This window comes from Mus musculus, chromosome 8 (assembly GCF_000001635.26).
Source record: "Mus musculus strain C57BL/6J chromosome 8, GRCm38.p6 C57BL/6J".
NCBI lineage: Eukaryota > Metazoa > Chordata > Mammalia > Rodentia > Muridae > Mus > Mus musculus.
In genome coordinates, this window is record NC_000074.6 from 31,251,371 (window position 1) to 31,269,792 (window position 18,422).

At 42.0% G+C, this 18,422-nt stretch overlaps 1 protein-coding gene across 5 annotated transcripts in view; it reads left to right on the forward strand.

Moving 5' to 3' along the window:
• Fut10 (fucosyltransferase 10) overlaps positions 1-13,914 on the forward strand; it is a 77,972-nt gene extending 64,058 nt beyond the window's left edge. For 3 of the 5 annotated variants that reach the window (NM_001286422.1, NM_001012517.5, NM_001286425.1), the window contains one exon: positions 8,530-10,554. In NM_001286422.1, coding sequence (NP_001273351.1) covers positions 8,530-8,763 — 234 coding nt within the window. In that variant the 3' untranslated portion in view covers positions 8,764-10,554. Of the gene's footprint in view, positions 1-8,529 lie in introns of all 5 variants that reach the window. The other 2 variants (XM_030243329.1, XM_006509025.3) reach the window with 1 other exon arrangement.
• The last annotated feature ends 4,508 nt before the right edge of the window (positions 13,915-18,422 follow it).

An 18,422-nucleotide genomic window follows, 5' to 3' on the forward strand; every position in this document is an offset into this window, starting at 1 on the left:
GCTATGTGCTGGCATACAGTGCTCATACCCTCATCTGAGCCTACTCCCCCGTAACCCTGCGAATCTAAGGTCTTCCTGTTAGGCCAGTGAGGCAGCTCAGTAATTAATGGTGCCTGATGCCAAGGCTGACACCTTGAGTTTGATCCCCAGAGTACACATGATGGAGGGAGAGACCTGACTTTCAAGGTGGTTCTCTAACTTCTGCATGCACATCCCCTCCTGTCCTGCCCGACAAGTAAATAAAGTGTGACGTAACTCATTAGTAAGAAAATCAAGTCCCACTCCTCAAAATCTTTTTTTTTCTAGAGATTTTATTTATTTATTTATTTACTTTTAAAGATTTATTTAATATATATGAATACACTGTAGCTGTCTTCAGACACCCCAGAAGAGGGTATCCGATTTCATTACAGATGGTTGTGAGTCACCATGTGGTTGCTGGGAATTGAACTTAGGACCTCTGGAAGAGCAGTCAGTGCTCTTAGCTGCTAGGCCATCTCTCCAATTCTTTGAAAGTGGATTCCCCCCCATGAGTGGTTAGCACCATTTTTCTGTATGCAGAATCGTGGCACGGGGACTTAAGCTGCTTCTAAACTACAAGTCGTCTTAGCTTGGCCGTTATCCCAATCGGTACGGCCACACCCAGGGATTCCATCTGTCACCAAGCTCCTGAGTATCTTGGTGTACTTGATGCTTGTTGGAATTGGGTTTTCTCTGGTCAGCTGAATCATTGGCCACCCATCTACTAACTTCACAATTTGCAAATCTAGGTTACTGTTTTCATCATCATTTTAATTTTTCTTTATGAATCTATACCATTACACAAAATGTATTATTTTCATCTTGTGGGGGAATTCAGGAGAGGATGGAATTAAAATGTGTGTCCAGCTAATACTGATTTACTTGGACATCTACATTTTATTGACAGAAAAAACATGCTGTCAAATTGTTTTATTAAGGCAGTTCCCTCCATCCTGGACTGACTGACTTAGAAAACCTCCATCAATAAAAGACATTGTCTTTGTCATAATGCTTGCAGTTTGAACAGACAGCATTGAATAATTATGGAAATAAACTTTGATGGGCTCTGAGAAGGAAAAAAAGTCTGATGGGAAACATGAATATTTACAGTATAGATTCTACTAGAATCTTCCAAAGGGCCATCCTCACTATTGGAGAAACTTTTTAGTGTAACGACCACAGCACTCAGGATACCAGCTGTGAACAGTGGTGCCATTAACCACCAAGAGGGAGCACAGTCTAGTGACAAAAAGATAGAAATAAAGGGAGTTGGAGTCACATTTCAGAGTTCTTTGGCAAGATAAAGCTGTTGGCACTAAATCAATACACTCATCATGACTGTGTCATCAACTGGACAACGTGCTAGGAGACGGTTAATTGCTTTATTCTTTTCTTTTTTGAATGTGTTTGCGTGTGTGTATGTGTGTGTGCATGTGTGTGAATGTGTGTATGTGTGTGTGTGTGTGCATTTTGTGTGTGAATTGTGGGCCACAGAGGAGCAGTGGAGGTCAGATGACAACCTCCGGTTGGTCCTCACCTTCTACTGTATTTGAAACAGGACGTCTTGTTTGGTGGTACCACTGTATATACACATCACACTAACTGCTCATGACCTTCTGGAGCATCCTACCTTGGCTTCCTGTCTCACCTCGGCTGCACTGTCGTCACAGAATATACACTACCGTGTCCCCAGCTTTCCATGGCTTCAGCTCTTAATGACACGTGTTTTTGCTCACCGAACCCTCTCCCCAGCGTTTAGCGCTTATTCTTGTATGAACAAACTTGTATCTAACACCTACTGCATGCACAGACTACAGATGCTAGCTGTTAAGAGTTATGCAATGACATCCCTCATAGAAACCATGCATGTCCTTGTTTGGTTTTTCTGCCCTTAACCTCTTGAAGTTGTGGATTTGAAACCACAGATGAGATGGATGAGCTGGTGAGATGGCTCAGCAGGCACATGTGCTTGTCGTCAAGCCTGAGATAGAGTCCCTAAAATCTGTGTGGAGGAAGAAGGCGTGGAACTTCTAACAGCTGTCTTCTGACACCCACATGTGTACTGTAGAATGCCCTGCCCACCCCCATAAACAAATAAATGTTAACAAAAAAAAAATCCATTAAAATTATACTAGCTTAGGCATCGCCAGATTCACATCCATTCAGCTTCTGAGACTTAGCATTTTGATTAGACCCATGTTTTTCAATAAAGTTGCCACAGCACACCTTTCTTCCCTACATCATCCACTGCGTATTTTTATCACGTTATGGCTATTGATGAGACTGGTGTGTGAGCCATTTCTGATTCTGGTTCCATTCATTTCTGTTTCTCTTGACAATGCTTGCTTAGCTTTTGGTTTACTCTTTATGCCCCCGTGGTCCTTGACTGATTGCTGTGCCCCAGGTAACAGAAGGACAGACTTGGAGGTAGTCTAAGGGTCGTGTTTAAAAGTGACCGTGCGTCTGTCACTGCTGGCTCTAGTCAGCCTGGTTAGGAGTGAAGCTGGATTTTGATTTTGCGTTTCTCCCTCCTCCCCCCAGTGGGGCAGGTTCCCCGCTGGGCTTTGTACATATCAGAAAGGTGCTCTGCTACTAAGCTGTTTCCCTAGACCCTTGTTGCTTGCTTTGAGTTCTCCATAGGTTGTAACGGTTTTCCTCCTGTTGTGTGGTACGCTTCTGTTGTGGATTAGGATGTGGTAGGCTCATGGTGGGACGTGCTAGGTTCTTTGTCTTGGATTCCTTGCACCCAGGCTCTGATTTTCTGCATCTAGAGGTAAAGCTGTGTAGATTTTCCTGATTCTGCTTCCTATCATAGTCAGACTATACTTTATATTTCTGCCTGGTTTGGGCATGAAAATTCAGTGTCCCTCACCAATGGCAGGTGACGTTTAATAGAGTAGTAGCCTGCTAGTCATAAAATTGTTTCTAGATTTCCCCCAACTATTACAAAGATGATTTTTTTTTTCTTGCATGGAAGTAGATCCAGGGGCAGGATTTACTTCTGATTCCTTAGTGGCTCAAGAAAGTTTTCATTATGAGAAAAGAATCTGGGTTCTTGAATGCCCACCACCCTTATACTGTACCTTATACTGTACCCTTGGTATTTTCTGTTCTGCCTTTATGTTCCTTCTAGGCTATTTAATGGAAGGCCATAGAGGAGAGCATTTGAACTTCATTTGAACCTGGGACTCTCAACTGTTCTACACTGATAAAGTAGATGAGTCTTGATCTTGAGGGATCTGTGGGACATTTGACTGATCCCTTGTTACTTCTTTGTGTGGCTGCTACCTCTTTCCTGCTTAATGCTCAGAGTTTCAGTTCATGCTTCCATCTTTCCTGAGAGGGAGGTCTCATTCCTTGCAATTTAGTTCCCTAACAGACTGTGGAAGAGTTAAGAGTCTTCGGACTCTCAGAGTCTTACTTCTTGTTGGCCTAGGAATCCCATTCTCTTTGGAAGCAGAATCTTTTAAAATCACACTTTAGAAACAGCTGGTTTCTCTACTCAAGTCTGCAGCAGGAAGGAGATGCAGAAACTAAGTCATTTCTAAAAATTCCATAACTGTTTCATCAAACACACTTCAGATCAGGTTGTGAAATATTTTCTGGTAGAACCTTAGATTGAAGACAGTGCATTTCATATGTTTCTTTTCTCTGTAGTGTCACCTTCAGATGAAATTTAACACTGCATACACTATTCGGTGGCCCCTTCTCTTGAGTGGTAGAAAAATGCTCTCATTACTGACAGCCTCATATAAACATCTGTGCAAGTTCATGGTTGAGGAGGACCCCCAAAGTTATGTGGCCAGTAAAGTTACTAGCTGGCTGGTGATTCTAGTTGTACAGGTTGTCTCTAGCGCATTTCCAGTGTGGGTGATTTCATTAGTTTTTAAAGACAGCTTAGTTTAGTCTTCATCAGTTTCGACAGTTGTGTGGTGTTTTGCATGTATCCCATGATTCCCTGTTGTGGTCCATCCTTAGCTACATGCTGCTGGTTCTTCCACTGCTGAGAACCAGTGTCTGTGGTTATCACCTTGGCATCCCTTTAAAAGCATCTACTACCTTCTGCCCCCACTGTACCACAATACATGCCTGACCAAAGAGACCCTAGGTATACCCCAACATAATGCCTGGCAAGAGCTACCTCAAGTGTACCCCAACATAGTGCCTAGTCAAAGCAATGCCAAGTGTACCCCAACACGGTCCTGGTCCAAGCAACCCCTAAGTGTACCCCAACACAGTGCCTGGTCCAAACAACCCCGAGTGTTCTTCAGTATAATAGCTGGGAAACCAATTTTGAATCTAGGTCTTTTGAACTTTGTATTGCTATTGCATCTCCTAGATAGTAAGTCTCAGCATTTCTTCATGGTCTGGAATTTGGTTCTCAAGTGTTCAGAAATGTCTTGGTAAAGAACTCAAGTTGTAGCCAGGCGGTGGTGGCGCACGCCTTTAATCCCAGCACTTGGGAGGTAGAGGCAGGCAGATTTCTGAGTTCGAGGCGAGCCTGGTCTACAAAGTGAGTTCCAGGACAGCCAGAGCTACACAGAGAAACCCTGTTTTGAAAAACAAAAACAAACAAACAAAAAACAAAAACAAAAAAAAAAAAACAAAAAAAAAAGAGAAAGAAAGAAAAAAAAAAGAACTCCTGTTGTATTATAATGTAAGCCAAGAATTAGGGAATTAGGAGACGGATCTGGTGTCAAAAAGGCAACTTGACAACTTTGATTTGCTAACATTTCAGAAAGCCACCTTTAACCTGCTTGTTACTGCTTGGTTAAAAAGAAATCAAAAGAAAAGCTTGGGCTCTTAAATTTGCCACAGAGCTGAAAGGTAACCTGAAAGCAGTAGGTGTTCTTCTTGTCGCACAGCTGACACAAATTAAGATGTAAACCCAGCTAGTAAAACCAGCTAGCTGTCTCCTTTCTGAAACAGCCGTCTTGAATCTTAGGTCCCAGAAACAGTATTTAGCAGACCAAAAGTTAAAAATCATCCGAAATAAAGAGGTTATTTATGTCTTCCTCCACTGGTCCAAGGGAGTGAAGTGCAGTTTTCATGTCCACTCCAATAAAAGCCTTGGCAGAGACTCAGAGGCACACACAGCGTGACTCCCCACCTTTCTTTTGTCTGCTTTTGCCCCTTATTACGATACTCTGCTCTCCTCCCCTGTACTCTGGTTTCATTAAGAGCCTCTTCGATTTCCATCCTGCTCTCTACTTCTTTGTGTAAAGTGATGTTCTGGGGACAGTGATAAAGTCAGACCAAGCCTTACTGAAGACAGAGATGGCTTTCCAGTAACAGTGCCAATACCAAGTCCTTGGAAACCAAAAGAGAGTTGGGGGAAGGAGTGCCTTCCCAAGTAAATTAGTTCACGCCTCCCTTAACAGTCCTTTCAACACAGCCCTGTCTACACCCCAACATGTTCTCATATGTTTTCTATAGGCATTTTAAGGAAAAGAAAGTGTACTGACCTAACTATGGTAGCATCAAAATTGCTATTAGATTCCCAGATTTGGCTTACTGCTCTGCTCTTTAACTTTGAAATAGGTAAGGATTATATTAATTATAAACCTGGTATATTAATGTTATTTTTATGTTGAACAACATATTTTTAGAAAAAGATTCTTCTGCATCGAGATGAAAGCATCAAATAATCCTACATATTTAAAACAAAACCAACATCTTCAAGCTGTTTTTGCTTCTTCAGAAGCTACCACAATCGTTAGCTAATTATGTAATTATGTTGGCATTTATTTGATATTTCTAAATATTTATATGCTCTCTTTTTGATAGTGTTCATGTGATTATGTTATAGAACTTATTCAGTAATTAGCTGTATAGTATACTGTCTTGTTTATTATCCTTACAGATTTTTATTTCCTTCTAGTTAATACTTTTTATTGCTGGATTACTTTTTCTCTGGAATTCTCACTGTTAGTCTTTGCTGATTGCTTATGTCTTCTCGGAAGAGTGCACATACTCCTGGGGTAATGATCAATCTTGAGTGTCAATCTGGCTGTCTTGAGATGCAGAGGAGATTCATCAAGCACACCTGCGTGTGTTTGTGAGGATATTTCCAGACATGGTTAGATCATGAGGCTCTTCATATGATCAATAGCTCAACCCATTTTTGGAGTCAAACCTTAACAGGCCATTGTAAAGTGGTAGGATCAGGGAAACGGAGCCTAGATGAAGGACAAAGGTCACTGAGGGTGTATCCTAAAGCAATAGTTCTCAACTTGTGGTCCTGACACCTTTGGAGGGTTCACATGTCAGATATGTATATCACAGTTCATAACAGTAGCAAATTATAGTTATAAAGTAGCAACAGAAATAATTTTATGGTTGGGGTTGTCACCACATTCTGAGGGTCACAGCATTACGAAGGTCTTAGAGGCTGTATCTTTAGCCAGTGAAGATGGCTTGGTGTAGAAAGATGCTTTTATACCTGATAACCCGAGTTTAACCTCTGGAACCCACTTGACAGACAGAAAGTATCAACAAGTTGTCCTCTGGCTTTTGTATGAATGCCATGGCACCCCCTCTCTTTATAAATAAATGGGATGCAATCTAAAAGAGAAAGGGTGTCTCTTGCTTTGTTTCTCCTGTCTTTATTCAGCTTCCTAGCTGCTGTGAACCATGCCCTCTGTCGTGATGAACTGAAACCCCCAAACCACGAGCTACCTCAATCCTTCCTTCATTTGTTCTTTGAAGCACTTGCTCACAGTAATTCCAGTCTGTCCACATAGATTTTGTCTGAGCCTTGTGACCATGCTTATGGGCATTGTTGCTCTCTGCATTGTGTGTGGAGCGTCAGCCTGAGGTAGCCTTCCATAGACTCTTAGGAACTCCATTCCTTCCCATGTTGACGTTGCTTTGTGGTTATCTCAGTCCGCTCTCTATTTTTGGTTGGCCATAGCCTCCAGTAGCTTCCTGGCAAGTGTGTGGAGTGTCTTCATTCTACTCTAGTGTTTATGACATAGCTTAGCCAAGTAGAAACTATGAAAACATCAGCTTTTCTGGGAATTTGAAAGCATTTAAAATTACCTTTAAAAATGTTTTTCTTGAAAATATTTTGCTGATGGAAGAGTTACAGCTGATCTCTGTATACCTTTTACCTAGCTTCTCTTAAAGCCACTGTATATTTGTCGATATAACATTACTGTTGGTACATTGCTACTAATTGAATTTATTAAATTACAGGCGTGTTTCACTTTCGAGAAACTTTATTGTTATTTCTCCAGCCATTTGCAATTGATAGCTGCTGGAAGAGAGAAAGTCAGTTTTCTTTAACTAAATGATGCTAGGTATGTGAGCCATACTCCAGGGCAGATTGAGTGCCCAGAAGTAGCTGGCCAACACAAATCAGGTTCCATTTAGTTTCGTTTGTGATGTAATATTTTTGTTGATTATTTGGGAATTTCATGTAAAGCACCTTGATCATACTTGCTTTCCTTTACTCCAAGTCCACCCTCCCACCCCTGTGTCCTCACCCCCAAAAGGAAAAATATACATCACTTCCAATTTGTGTTGTCCATATACTCATTGGAGTATGAACAATCAAACTCCCAGTCACCAGTCCCATAAAGATAACTGAGTCCTTCAGGATATGTTTATTTTTATTTATTTGTGTGTGTGTGTGTGTGTGATTTTTTTTTTTTTGAGACACTGAAAGAGTATGAAGTTTCCTGGGGTTGTGGGGGAAATGTGTGAAGGGGAAAGCATATGATCACTTGGTCCCCAGCTGTTGGAACTTTTTGGGAAGGATTAGGAGGTGTGGCCTTATTTGAGGAGGTGTGTCACTGGTTGCAGGCTTTGGGGTGTCAAAAGACTCACACCATTCCCAGTGTGGCCTCTCTGCCTCCTACTTGTAGAAGAGGATGTTAGTTCTCAGCTGTCGCTGTTGCCACACCTCTGCTTCCCATCAAAGACTCTAGTCCTCTGAAACTGTAAACCTAATTAAATGCTTTTCAAAAGAATAAATAGCCTACATCATGGTGTTTTGTCACAGCAATAAAAGAATAACTAACATTACATCAAAATCTCAAGAACTCTATTCTCACAGTACAAAGCTTTCCTATGCAGAGAAGGATATGGGCGTTAGCGTAGAGGAGAAAAGTAATTAAGTAAGGCGATAAACAGGAGTGGGGAAGCAGACTCCGGAGAGAACTAGGCTGAGTCTTAGGTGTGCTGATATATTGCACTGGGACAGTACTTAGAATTCTACTACCCACCTCTGTAAAATATAGTAGTCATATTTATTTCATGTGATTGCCAGGAAACATATGTGAGATGGTCTCAGACACCTACTGGAGTGTCCAGTGCATAGAATAGCCCCAGTAAATGTTGATACCTTCCCCTGTGACACTTTCAACAGTCTAACTGCTGAGACTATGAAGGGACAGTACTTGCTTTATGAAAGTGTGCCTTGCCTTATGGTTGAGCAGCAGGAACATGGGGACTGCACTTCCTTACCATATGTTTTACATTCTTTTCCTCCTTCTCTCTATGCAGGGCTTACCACCCAAACAATGGAAGGCAGATGTTAGCCACCTGCATTGCCCGGAGCCTGCCTTGTTCACCTTCTCATCTCCAGCTTCTCCGGCCCTACGTGGGAGATCGTTGCGAGAGCTGTGGCTACCTAGCTTCCAACAGTCTAAAAAAGAAGCCCAGGCACTGAGGTGGCTGGTGGATAGGAATCAAAATTTTTCATCTGAAGAGTTCTGGGCTCTAGTATTTAAGGACTAATTTAAAACGGTACTAGACTGACAGAGTAAGCTTAATTCTCTTGGTGGCCTTAATATTTGAAGATGAAAGATGATGGCTATTCTACTGAGTATCCTTTAGGATATGAAGTCATTGTAGCAGTTTTCACAAAGAGCCCTGGCAAGTAGTAGCTGAGAATTACCTCTAGGGGTTGCCTGTGTATTTTTATACTAAAAAAGGAATAGGCTTTTTAAAATGGACATTGGTTGCCTTCAGGTTATGCATTTGGACCCAGGTACTGGCTGTCTTCTGTGGAAACCGACTTGAGCTTTCCTTGCTACACATATCTAGCTGTGAGTTGGGTGATACCCACCTCCCTGTTAGCGGCTCCTTGGTCTGCAGCAAGACCAGTTTGTTGAATGAATGAACCGCATTAGAACTTGGCAGTGAGAGACTCCATCTGTTGTTCTTGGGGACGTGAGTGAGTAAGAAAAGCACTGTCAAGCTCCTCTGCTCCCCAAGTACAAAAACCTGGGACCTGTGCGTGTCTTCCTTCCTCTCCACACCTGCAAGCCACCTCGCCAGCCCTGCCTATATTTGCTTCACCTGTGCCCTCCTCTCATTTCCCTTTGAAGGGGAATTTTTTATAAAGACGTAACTTCTCCTAGTTTCTCCATCACTGAGAGGTCACTCATTATTTCTTATACTACAGAGGTGGAAGAGGAAACATGGTCAGTCTCATGGCAACCAGCCATTTGTTTTGATCAAGTTGTGGGATGCGAATGCCCTGGGCTCTCCTCTGGTTTGAAGCCGATTGCTCTGAGAGTGATGGATACAGCCTGTCACGGTAGGCAGGCAGGCAGGCTGCCGCGGAGTATTTCCCAATTTCTAAGGCTGCTGGAAAAGGCTCAGCTGTATCATCTGGTTACCTACGGGAGCTCTCTGCAAACTAGGAGGAACAACACTGGCTTCCATTCCAGTAGATGGTAAGAAGACTCCTGGCCCACACCAAAGCCTTTGGATAACGAATGTGTTGGCTTCTGTGTTCTTTCTGTGGGAAGACAAGCCATTGTTCTACAGCTGTGGCAGCCAGCCTGTGAGAAATGAGGGTTGAAAGCAGCGCATTCTTCAGGAGCAGCTGGGTCACCTTCCTGGTGGCAGAACCTGTCTGTGGAGAGTTTCTCCTCAACCTCACATTTGTCACGGACTAAACGTGATCATAGACAAATCTCTTAACCTCCCAGGGCCTTGAATTTGTATCTTAAGAAGAAGTGGTTGAGCTGGCCTTTGAAGTTGTAACTTTTTAAAATTACTCATCAAAGTTTAAGATGGTTAATTTCATATGTGCTTTTTGCTAATGTGGGAATAAACTGGCATAGATGTGTGTTTTTCAAGAAATGTATTCTTTGGAGGAAGGAGCGTACGTGTTTTACATAGCATTGGGAATGAAGGGGCTTCTCTATTATTTTATCTAATGACACCGACACTGTTAAGTGTTGGAAAAGGGGTTGTTGGTGTGAAGTCAGGCCTTAAACTGTGTGCTGAATGAAGTGGAATGCTTTCTGAATCCTCAGAAATGGTCTGCCAAAGGATTTATAACTTTGACAAAATAACGTAGTAGCTCCACTTTCCATAAATGTCTGAATCAAATGCTCAGTGCTTTCATGTGTGTCTCAAATCTCAATATGTCAGGCAATTCTTCACATTTTTTTTTTTTTGAGAACTTCAAATATGCCGTGACGGATCTGATCCTCCCCCACCCCTCCCAATGTCTCAGCAATGTCCATCCCTCCTTTGTCTTTATTTTAAGTTGAAAATAGAATCTTCTCTCATACAATACATCCCAACCACACTTTCTCCTCCCTTCACTCCTCCTAACTCCCCCCCCCCCGATGATCCTACTCCCCCTCCATTTCCTCTTCAGAAAAGAGCAGCCCTCCAAGAGACAGCAGCTCAACAGGACAAAATAAGATGTGGTAAGACAAGGCAACAGCCCTAATATTGAGGCTGGTCATTAAACATAGATTAGAATATACTAAATCCATTTTGTGCTGTTTATCAGTGCATTTGTGAGGGGCCATGCACTGGTGCCAGGAACACTGTCAGCTGGACATTCTCAGTGGTGAATAGCTCCTTTGCAAGGCTTGGAGCCTGGTGATAATCTGTCCCCACCCCTCCAGGGATTGTGACTGACTTGGTCATGTGCAGGTCTAGTACCGGTAACCCCGGCTGTGGTGAATTCATCTGGGTGACAGCAGTGCCATATCTAGAAGGCAGCGTCTCACAAAAATGGTTGAGATAGATCTCACATTTATGCCTGAGCACCCGGCCTTTTATCTCAGTACTTTTGATCATTTATATCTCCCTAGTGATTGTTACCCACTGCAAAAAGAAGTTTCTCTGGCTAAGGTTCTGCTCTAGGTATAAACAAAATTTATTTCATTTTTTTTTTATAAATTACATTTTCTGGAATTTTATACATGAGTACATTGTATTGACATCATTTCCACTCATCTTTCTCTGCCCTACCCCAACTTCTTCCCCTTCCTCACTTTCAAATTCATGACTTACATGTTTATAATTAATGTTGCACATATGTATATATAACCTATGAAGTCCATTTAGTGTTGCTTCTATGTTCATGTGTTTAGGGTTGACCACTCGATATTGGATCACCTGTCAGGAATCTTGTACCTAAAGAAAACTGGTTCTTTTTCTCTTAGCAGCTACCATTATAGATGGTTATGAGCCTCCATGTGGTTGCTGGGATTTGAGGACTCAGGATCTCTAGAAGAGCAGGTGGCGCTCTTAACCACGGAGCCATATCTCTAGCCTCTGTTTTCTTTTTAAAATTGAAATGGTTTTTCATATAATACATTCTGATTTTCCCTCCCCACCCCTTCCAAATCCTTCTCACCTCCCCACCCACGTAGTTCATGACCTTCCTTGCTCTAAAACACATAAAACAAACACATACAAAAAGCACCAAGAAACACCCCAAAACCTCACAATTGAAAGCAAAATGTATAAGCAAGAGACCAATAAGACAAAAAAGTGTAAACAAAACAAAATGAGTAAAAAAAAAATCTACCAAAATTATCATTGAATTTACTTTGTGTTGGCCAACTAACTACTCTTGGGCTTGGAGGTCTACCCTGAAGTGTGGTTGATATACCAGGTGAGACGGTATTAGCGAAAGGCAGTTTTTCCTTTGCCGGCAGTTATGATTTGCACATAGCTTAGGGACTTTCCCTCCTCAGTGCTTGGACTTCACCTGTCTTAAACCTGTGCAGGTGCTGTGTATGCTGCCATAGTCTCTGTGTGCTCATACGTGTGTCAGTCCTGCTCTGTCTGGAACTCATCCCACATGAAGTGGGGAAGGATCCTTGAGCCCTGCCCAGCAACTAAGGAGCTGTGGACAGTTGTTGTCTTCTAGGGAAGGGAGAGTCATTTTTCTTTAAAGGTGTGGCTCCTGGTAGGTAGGCCATGCTCAAGTAGATCATTCAATACCCAGGACTATCTGGATAGCATTAATTGGACTCAGGGTTATATATATATATAAAAAAGACAACATGACATTGTGGGGTATAGGAGGTTGGACATATCTAGGAAGAACTAGGGAAAGAGTGGGTGACTTTTATCAAAAAAACATTGTATGATATTCTCAAGGAATTAATAAAAATATTTTGGTAGAGTGCATTTCAATGAAAAGAAGTGAGGCATTGTGGGACTCTAGGTACCCACAGTTTTGAGACTTCTGTGCTTTGAGACATTTTTGTTAGCTAGCATCTGCAGCTTCTTTTATTAGGCGTTCCTTCGTAAGATACCTTCCTGCTTCCGACAGTCGATGTAAGTGCCTCCTAATCCCAAGGTCTCCCGTCTCCAAGTAGAACCTGCTGTCTGAATGCCTTGGTGCACTTTCCCGGTGCTCGTCCTATCACAGCATGGTTCTCTTTACCTCATGCTCTGTGAACTGATTCAAGGGGACACCAAAAGTAATGCCGGTGCAGTATTCGCACTGGTGACTCAGTGTATTTTACCTGGGTTATTCATGAGGACTAAGTTGCTAAGCAGTATGAGAAGGTGGACAGAAAACCTACCAGAACTTTAATAGAGATAATAACTAATGTTTGCTAATAGTCTTCATGTCTGCACTTGAAAATGGAGACAGCTTTGACTTTTGGTCATGCAACAGATCTAAAGTTTCAGAGACTAAATGCTTACTGGCGTAAGGACTGGTTTCTAGTAGCTGGAACATCAGTTAGGGCCATTGTCATTTTAAGTAACTGGATGCATAGTTGGTTGCTTGGAAGAAAAGTGAAAGTGACTGTCTCCCCCCCCCCATTTGTACATTATGTATTATTACACATAGGAAAGCCAGATCAGTGTCTGCAGAGCACTGAATCCAGCAGAGAACAAAACTGAACTTGAAAAGCCTCACATGATATTATGTATTTTTTAAAGCCTCTATAACACAATTCCTGCTGAAGATAATTAGGAATCTCTTCTAGCCTTTTCTTTCCCTAGTTCCCAGACACTTAATCACTTTAGGTACGTATCATAGACTTGGTGACTTACAAATAACAAAAGTTTACTTCTTATGTTTTTGGAGGCCGGGAAATCTAAGCTCAAGGTGCTAGTAGATTTGGTGTCTAGGCAAGGGCTGCTTGTTTCACAGGTGGTAGTCTTCTTGCTGTGACTCACACAGCGGTAGGTGAGTGAGTTTTCTGAGGTTTATTTTATGACACTGATCCAGTCAGACACCATACTTACTTCCCAAAGCCTCTACCACTCTATATGTGGGTTTGTTTCTGCTTTGTTTTGACAGGGTCTCACTGTGTATCCCTGACTGGCCTGGAACTCTCTTTGTAGATCTGGTTGTCTTCAGACTCACAGATCTGCCCGTCTCTGTGTTCCAAGTGCTAAGATTAAAGGTATGCAGCACCGTGTCTGGTAAATGGCAAATATTTGATATTAAAATTTTAGCATATTCAGTTCATAGCACCAGCGTAGAGGAAGTTGAATACCCTAGAGCAAGATGGGCCCAATTTTGCATAACTAATGTGTCTCAGAGTGTTCAGAGGATAGTGGGGAAGTTCAAACAAGAACAATGATTAGTCTTGTTTCAGAAAACTTGGCAGTCTTGAATATTTTATGAAACGTCCTCAATGTCCTTAAATTTTTAAAAAAAAATTTTATTAGTGGATATTTTTACTGCATATCATATTATCAACATATTATACTATATATGCATATATTTATATACACATATACTATGTGTATAATATATAGCTTAATACATAATATATAAATCATATATATATATATATATATATCTGGAAATGTTGGGAAAAAGTTAAAAGTCAGGGGATATAGAATTATGTCCTATAACACTAGAGTAAGAAAAAAATATTGCCTGAGTTACAATGTATTATATTATCTTTCTCAAGTTATTTGGTCTTTCTCCCTATTCTACCATATGCCTACTGTACTAGCTGACCTCCTTGTGAGACGGTTGTGATGATTAAATGAGCAAATGTTCATACTTTCCATTTTACATAAGAGTTGATGACCATAGTCATTACTCTTTTATTTGCAAAGTCTGTGACTGAGATTGTCCAGTAAGACAGTTTGGCGAATGACAGATTAGAGGGATGCCCCTTTGTTCTTGTTTGTTACTTGATATGTATTTATTGAATGTTGTGGACTAGGCATCGTGACAGGCAATGTAATGACAAAAGATGTGAGCGAGAGAGAAGGCTTTGGGATATTATTAAAACCAAGGACCAGGAGGCTGCAGAGATGGCTCAGGGATTGAGATGCTGGCTGCTCTTACATAGCACCCATGTTTGGCAGCTAGTAACTCCAGCTCCAGGGAATCTAATACCCAATCCTGGACTCCAAGGATACCCTCACTCATTCATTCCCCCTCGACACTCTCCCTTTCCCGTTCCCTCTCCTTCCTTCCCTCCCTCCCTCTCTCCCTCCCTCCAAGGCTCATAAAATAAATCATAAAAAACCAAACAGGTATGAAGGAATGGCCAGAGTATTCACAGATACCCTAGTGGGACTTTTGATACGTTTGCATACAGCTTTGAACAGCAAAATGAGTCTGGAGTGGTCCTGTGATAGCAAGGGACAAATCCTATAAACCTGCCTGTTTGATTGATGAATAAAGCTTAGACCGAAAACCCTAGGAGGATCTTTGGTTGCCTTCCCATTACTCTGTCCTGAATCTTGGACCCAGGCCATTTAATGGACCTGGATGGAGAAAGAGGATAGACATGACTAGGTCTGTACATCTGTATCGCAATCATTCATTCACAGAAGATCAGTGAGGAGAAAGAAAAGAAGAGAAGAAACCTGATAAATCATCTGCGATCAGACCTGCCCTCTCCTGTGCTCCATGTGGTATGGGTTACAGGTACAACACACAGAAGTGAGGTGTTACACACCAGTGACTTCTCTACCTGTAACTTTGGCCCATCACTTTCCCAGGCTCACACACATTGACTCAGAACCTTAGTAGGACTCGAGATAAGGCTGAGTGAGGAGCTGGGCAAGGGGCTACATACAGTGTGGGGTGCAGCAGAGGCGACTCCCTAGGGTTTTATCCTCTCAGTGCATTGGGATGAACAGCGTGGTTATCATCAGTCAGAGGTGAGGCCGCATCAGAGCAGTCATAACATAACAAAAGAGACCTTCATCTGTCTTCTCGGGGCTTCTGCCCTCCATTGTTCCTTTATACTCCTTGGGGCAGTGAACTGGGAGGTTCCTTTAGTCAGTGCCACTGAAGCTTCTGAAGGGAGTCAGGACTGGACAGAGATGAATGCTTCCGAGTACATATGTCCTCTGTGTTACTTACAAACCCCACATCATCCAGTCAGGAGCCTGAGAAGACATTCTGCAACCAGCCTACCCAGGCTGTTAGGACTATTCAAAAGTTTGCTACCATGGACCTAATTTTTAACAATAAGTGGGTTGATTATGAGACTAAAAGACCATCACTGTAGGCGATGGAGGTATAAATGATTTTGAGGCTGGCCATATTCCAAGAGCCTTTGAGATGAACTTAAGTTGTTTCTCAAACACACAGAGTAAACTCCCTTGATGAATCTACTCAAAGGAGGGGAGAAAAGACAATATCATAAAAGAATGTCCATGATAAAGCAATAAAAATGATTAATTAAATCACTGTGTGCCATTTCTGTGTGATGGTATTAGTCTAGAGAACAGAAATTACAGGATGATATATACATATAATTATATGTATTATATATTTATATTCAATACATAAAGAATTTATTAGGTTAGGGTACCTTAAAATAGTAACAACAACTAAATCACAATATGGTGGTTGAATGTTGTGGACTAGGCATGGTGACAGGCAATGTAATGATGTAAGAGGTGAGCGATCATGTAGCTGCCTGGCCCTGATGCCAGGGGCCTCAGTCATGACAGTGGTCCTACAGCATCTGTATTTTCCCAAGAGAGATGGACCACCCAGCAGTTGCTCAGACCACCTGGGAGGTACCTGGTCCTTAGTCCATGATGGATGCCTGGCAACACTGTTTTGCTATCAATGACAGAATCAGTGGTAATAGCAGCAATAGCAACTGAAATTAACTCAGTGGCCAGAGGGAAGGTCAGGTGAACGGAAGGCGAGTCGTCTTCTTCCTGCACGGCCTCCAGAGGGTTCTGCTCACAATCAGGAGCATTTTTGCTCAGCAATCAAGGCAAGCAGGACGATTCTTCAGGTGAGACTTCCTACCCAGGTGGTTCTTCTTTGTGGCGAGTTGATATTAAAACCAACTAGAGCTTTTAATAGCTGAGTAGTACTCCATTGTGTAAATGTACCATATTTTTTGTATCCATTCCTCTATTGAGGGGCATCTGGGTTCTTTCCAGCTTCTGGCTATTATAGATAAGGCTGCTATGAACATAGTGGAGCATGTGTCCTTATTACCAGTTGGAACATCATTGGAAGGAGAGGTCTCTTGGTCTTGCAAACTTTATATGCCCCAGTACAGGGGAATGCCAGGGCCAAGAAGTGGGAGTGGGTGGGTGGGTGGGGGAGCAGGGCGGGGGGAGGGTATAGGGAACTTTCAGGATAGCATTTGAAATGTAAATAAAGAAAATATCTAATAATAATAATAATAATAATAATAATAATAATAAAAACAACTAGAGTGACAGAACTGGGAATGGACATGAGACTGCTGCCTGGCTGGGGAGGTGGCTCACCGGGAATAAGCCTGCTGCAGAAACCTGAGGACCTGAGGTTGCACCCCTACCATTCTCATAAAAATGCTGGGTGCGTTGTCACGAGTCTGTAATCTCAGGGCGGGGAGGTTCAAGACATGAGAATCTGTGGGCTTGCTGGCTAGACAGTGTAGTCACATCAGCTCCAAATTCACTGAGAGGCACGGTTTACAAAATAAATAAATAAACAGATAGATAAATAAAATAAAAAAAAGGAAGAGGGTGGTTGAAGAAGACACCCAACAGGAAGCTCAGGACCTCACATCCATGTGTGCGTATGTGCCTGCACACCTGCGTGTACACATGCATAGGCCCACATGAGCAGCTACACATCCACACATCCATAGACCTCACATTAGAGCAGTTACTTTACGAAGTATAGCAGCCAGTGGAGGGCAAGCCCCGTGTGATAGAATTGGGAGCGCAGCGTGTATGTTTTCCCACGAACATCATGTCTACTCAGAGCAGACCGTCTGTAAAAGCACACAAATGCATCCTTGAGGCTTTCAGTTATTTCAGTTATTTTCCTAAAAACAAAGGGAGCCCGTCACTTTGAAAGGCTGATAGAATTAGGGGGTCAGCGATTAAAAACGAAACAGCCTTCAAGTGAAGATGGAAATTTTGGGAAGCGAGTAACTACCTGCATTGAACCTGATTCAGAGCGCTCTCCTGAGGAGGCAAGGGAGGGACTATTGACAAATGTTATGTTTGACGAAGAAGGAGATGGAGGATGGTGGTGCAGAGCCGGGTGGTCGTCTACAGTGTTGCTTTTTACAATTCTAAAGAATGGAGACTGAACGTGGTGGGGGTTTATCTTAGTTTAGTTTTGTATTTTACTTGAAGCATTCCTTAAGTGAGGTTTTGGAAATATTGACAGAAGCCAGACCCTGATGGCTCACCACTCAAATTGCAGTGCTCGGTGGACTGAGGCAGGAGGATCACGAGTCTGAGAGCAATTTAGGGGCTACAACAGAAGACCCTGTCTCTAAAAACAGTCAAGGAACAAAGCCAAATACTGATTATTTGAAAATGAGAGTAAAATAAATAACAATTTATAGTCATCAAGAAAAAGAAGGATTTGTTTGTTTGTTTTAATTTGGGAAACAAGAAAAATATAAATTAAGGAATAAAGAAAATAGGTAAATGTATTAAAACAAGTAAGAAAATATTGTTTTGATCAAACATCCCAGATCTTATTTATATATTTAATAAAACTTTATTGAGCATGCAAGAGTGAGCCTAATGGATGCAAACCACATTACCATGGAGTTCCTAATTCTCTTGTAGGGGATGACAAATTAAAATGCCTCAGCAGAACATAAAACACTCAGGGAAGCTTTTATTTCCTGTTGTAAGAGCCTGGTGAGATGGAACTTACCTCTGGGCCCCCACCACTCCGTGTGAAATGTGATATAAGTGTGCAGTATTTATGGAGTATA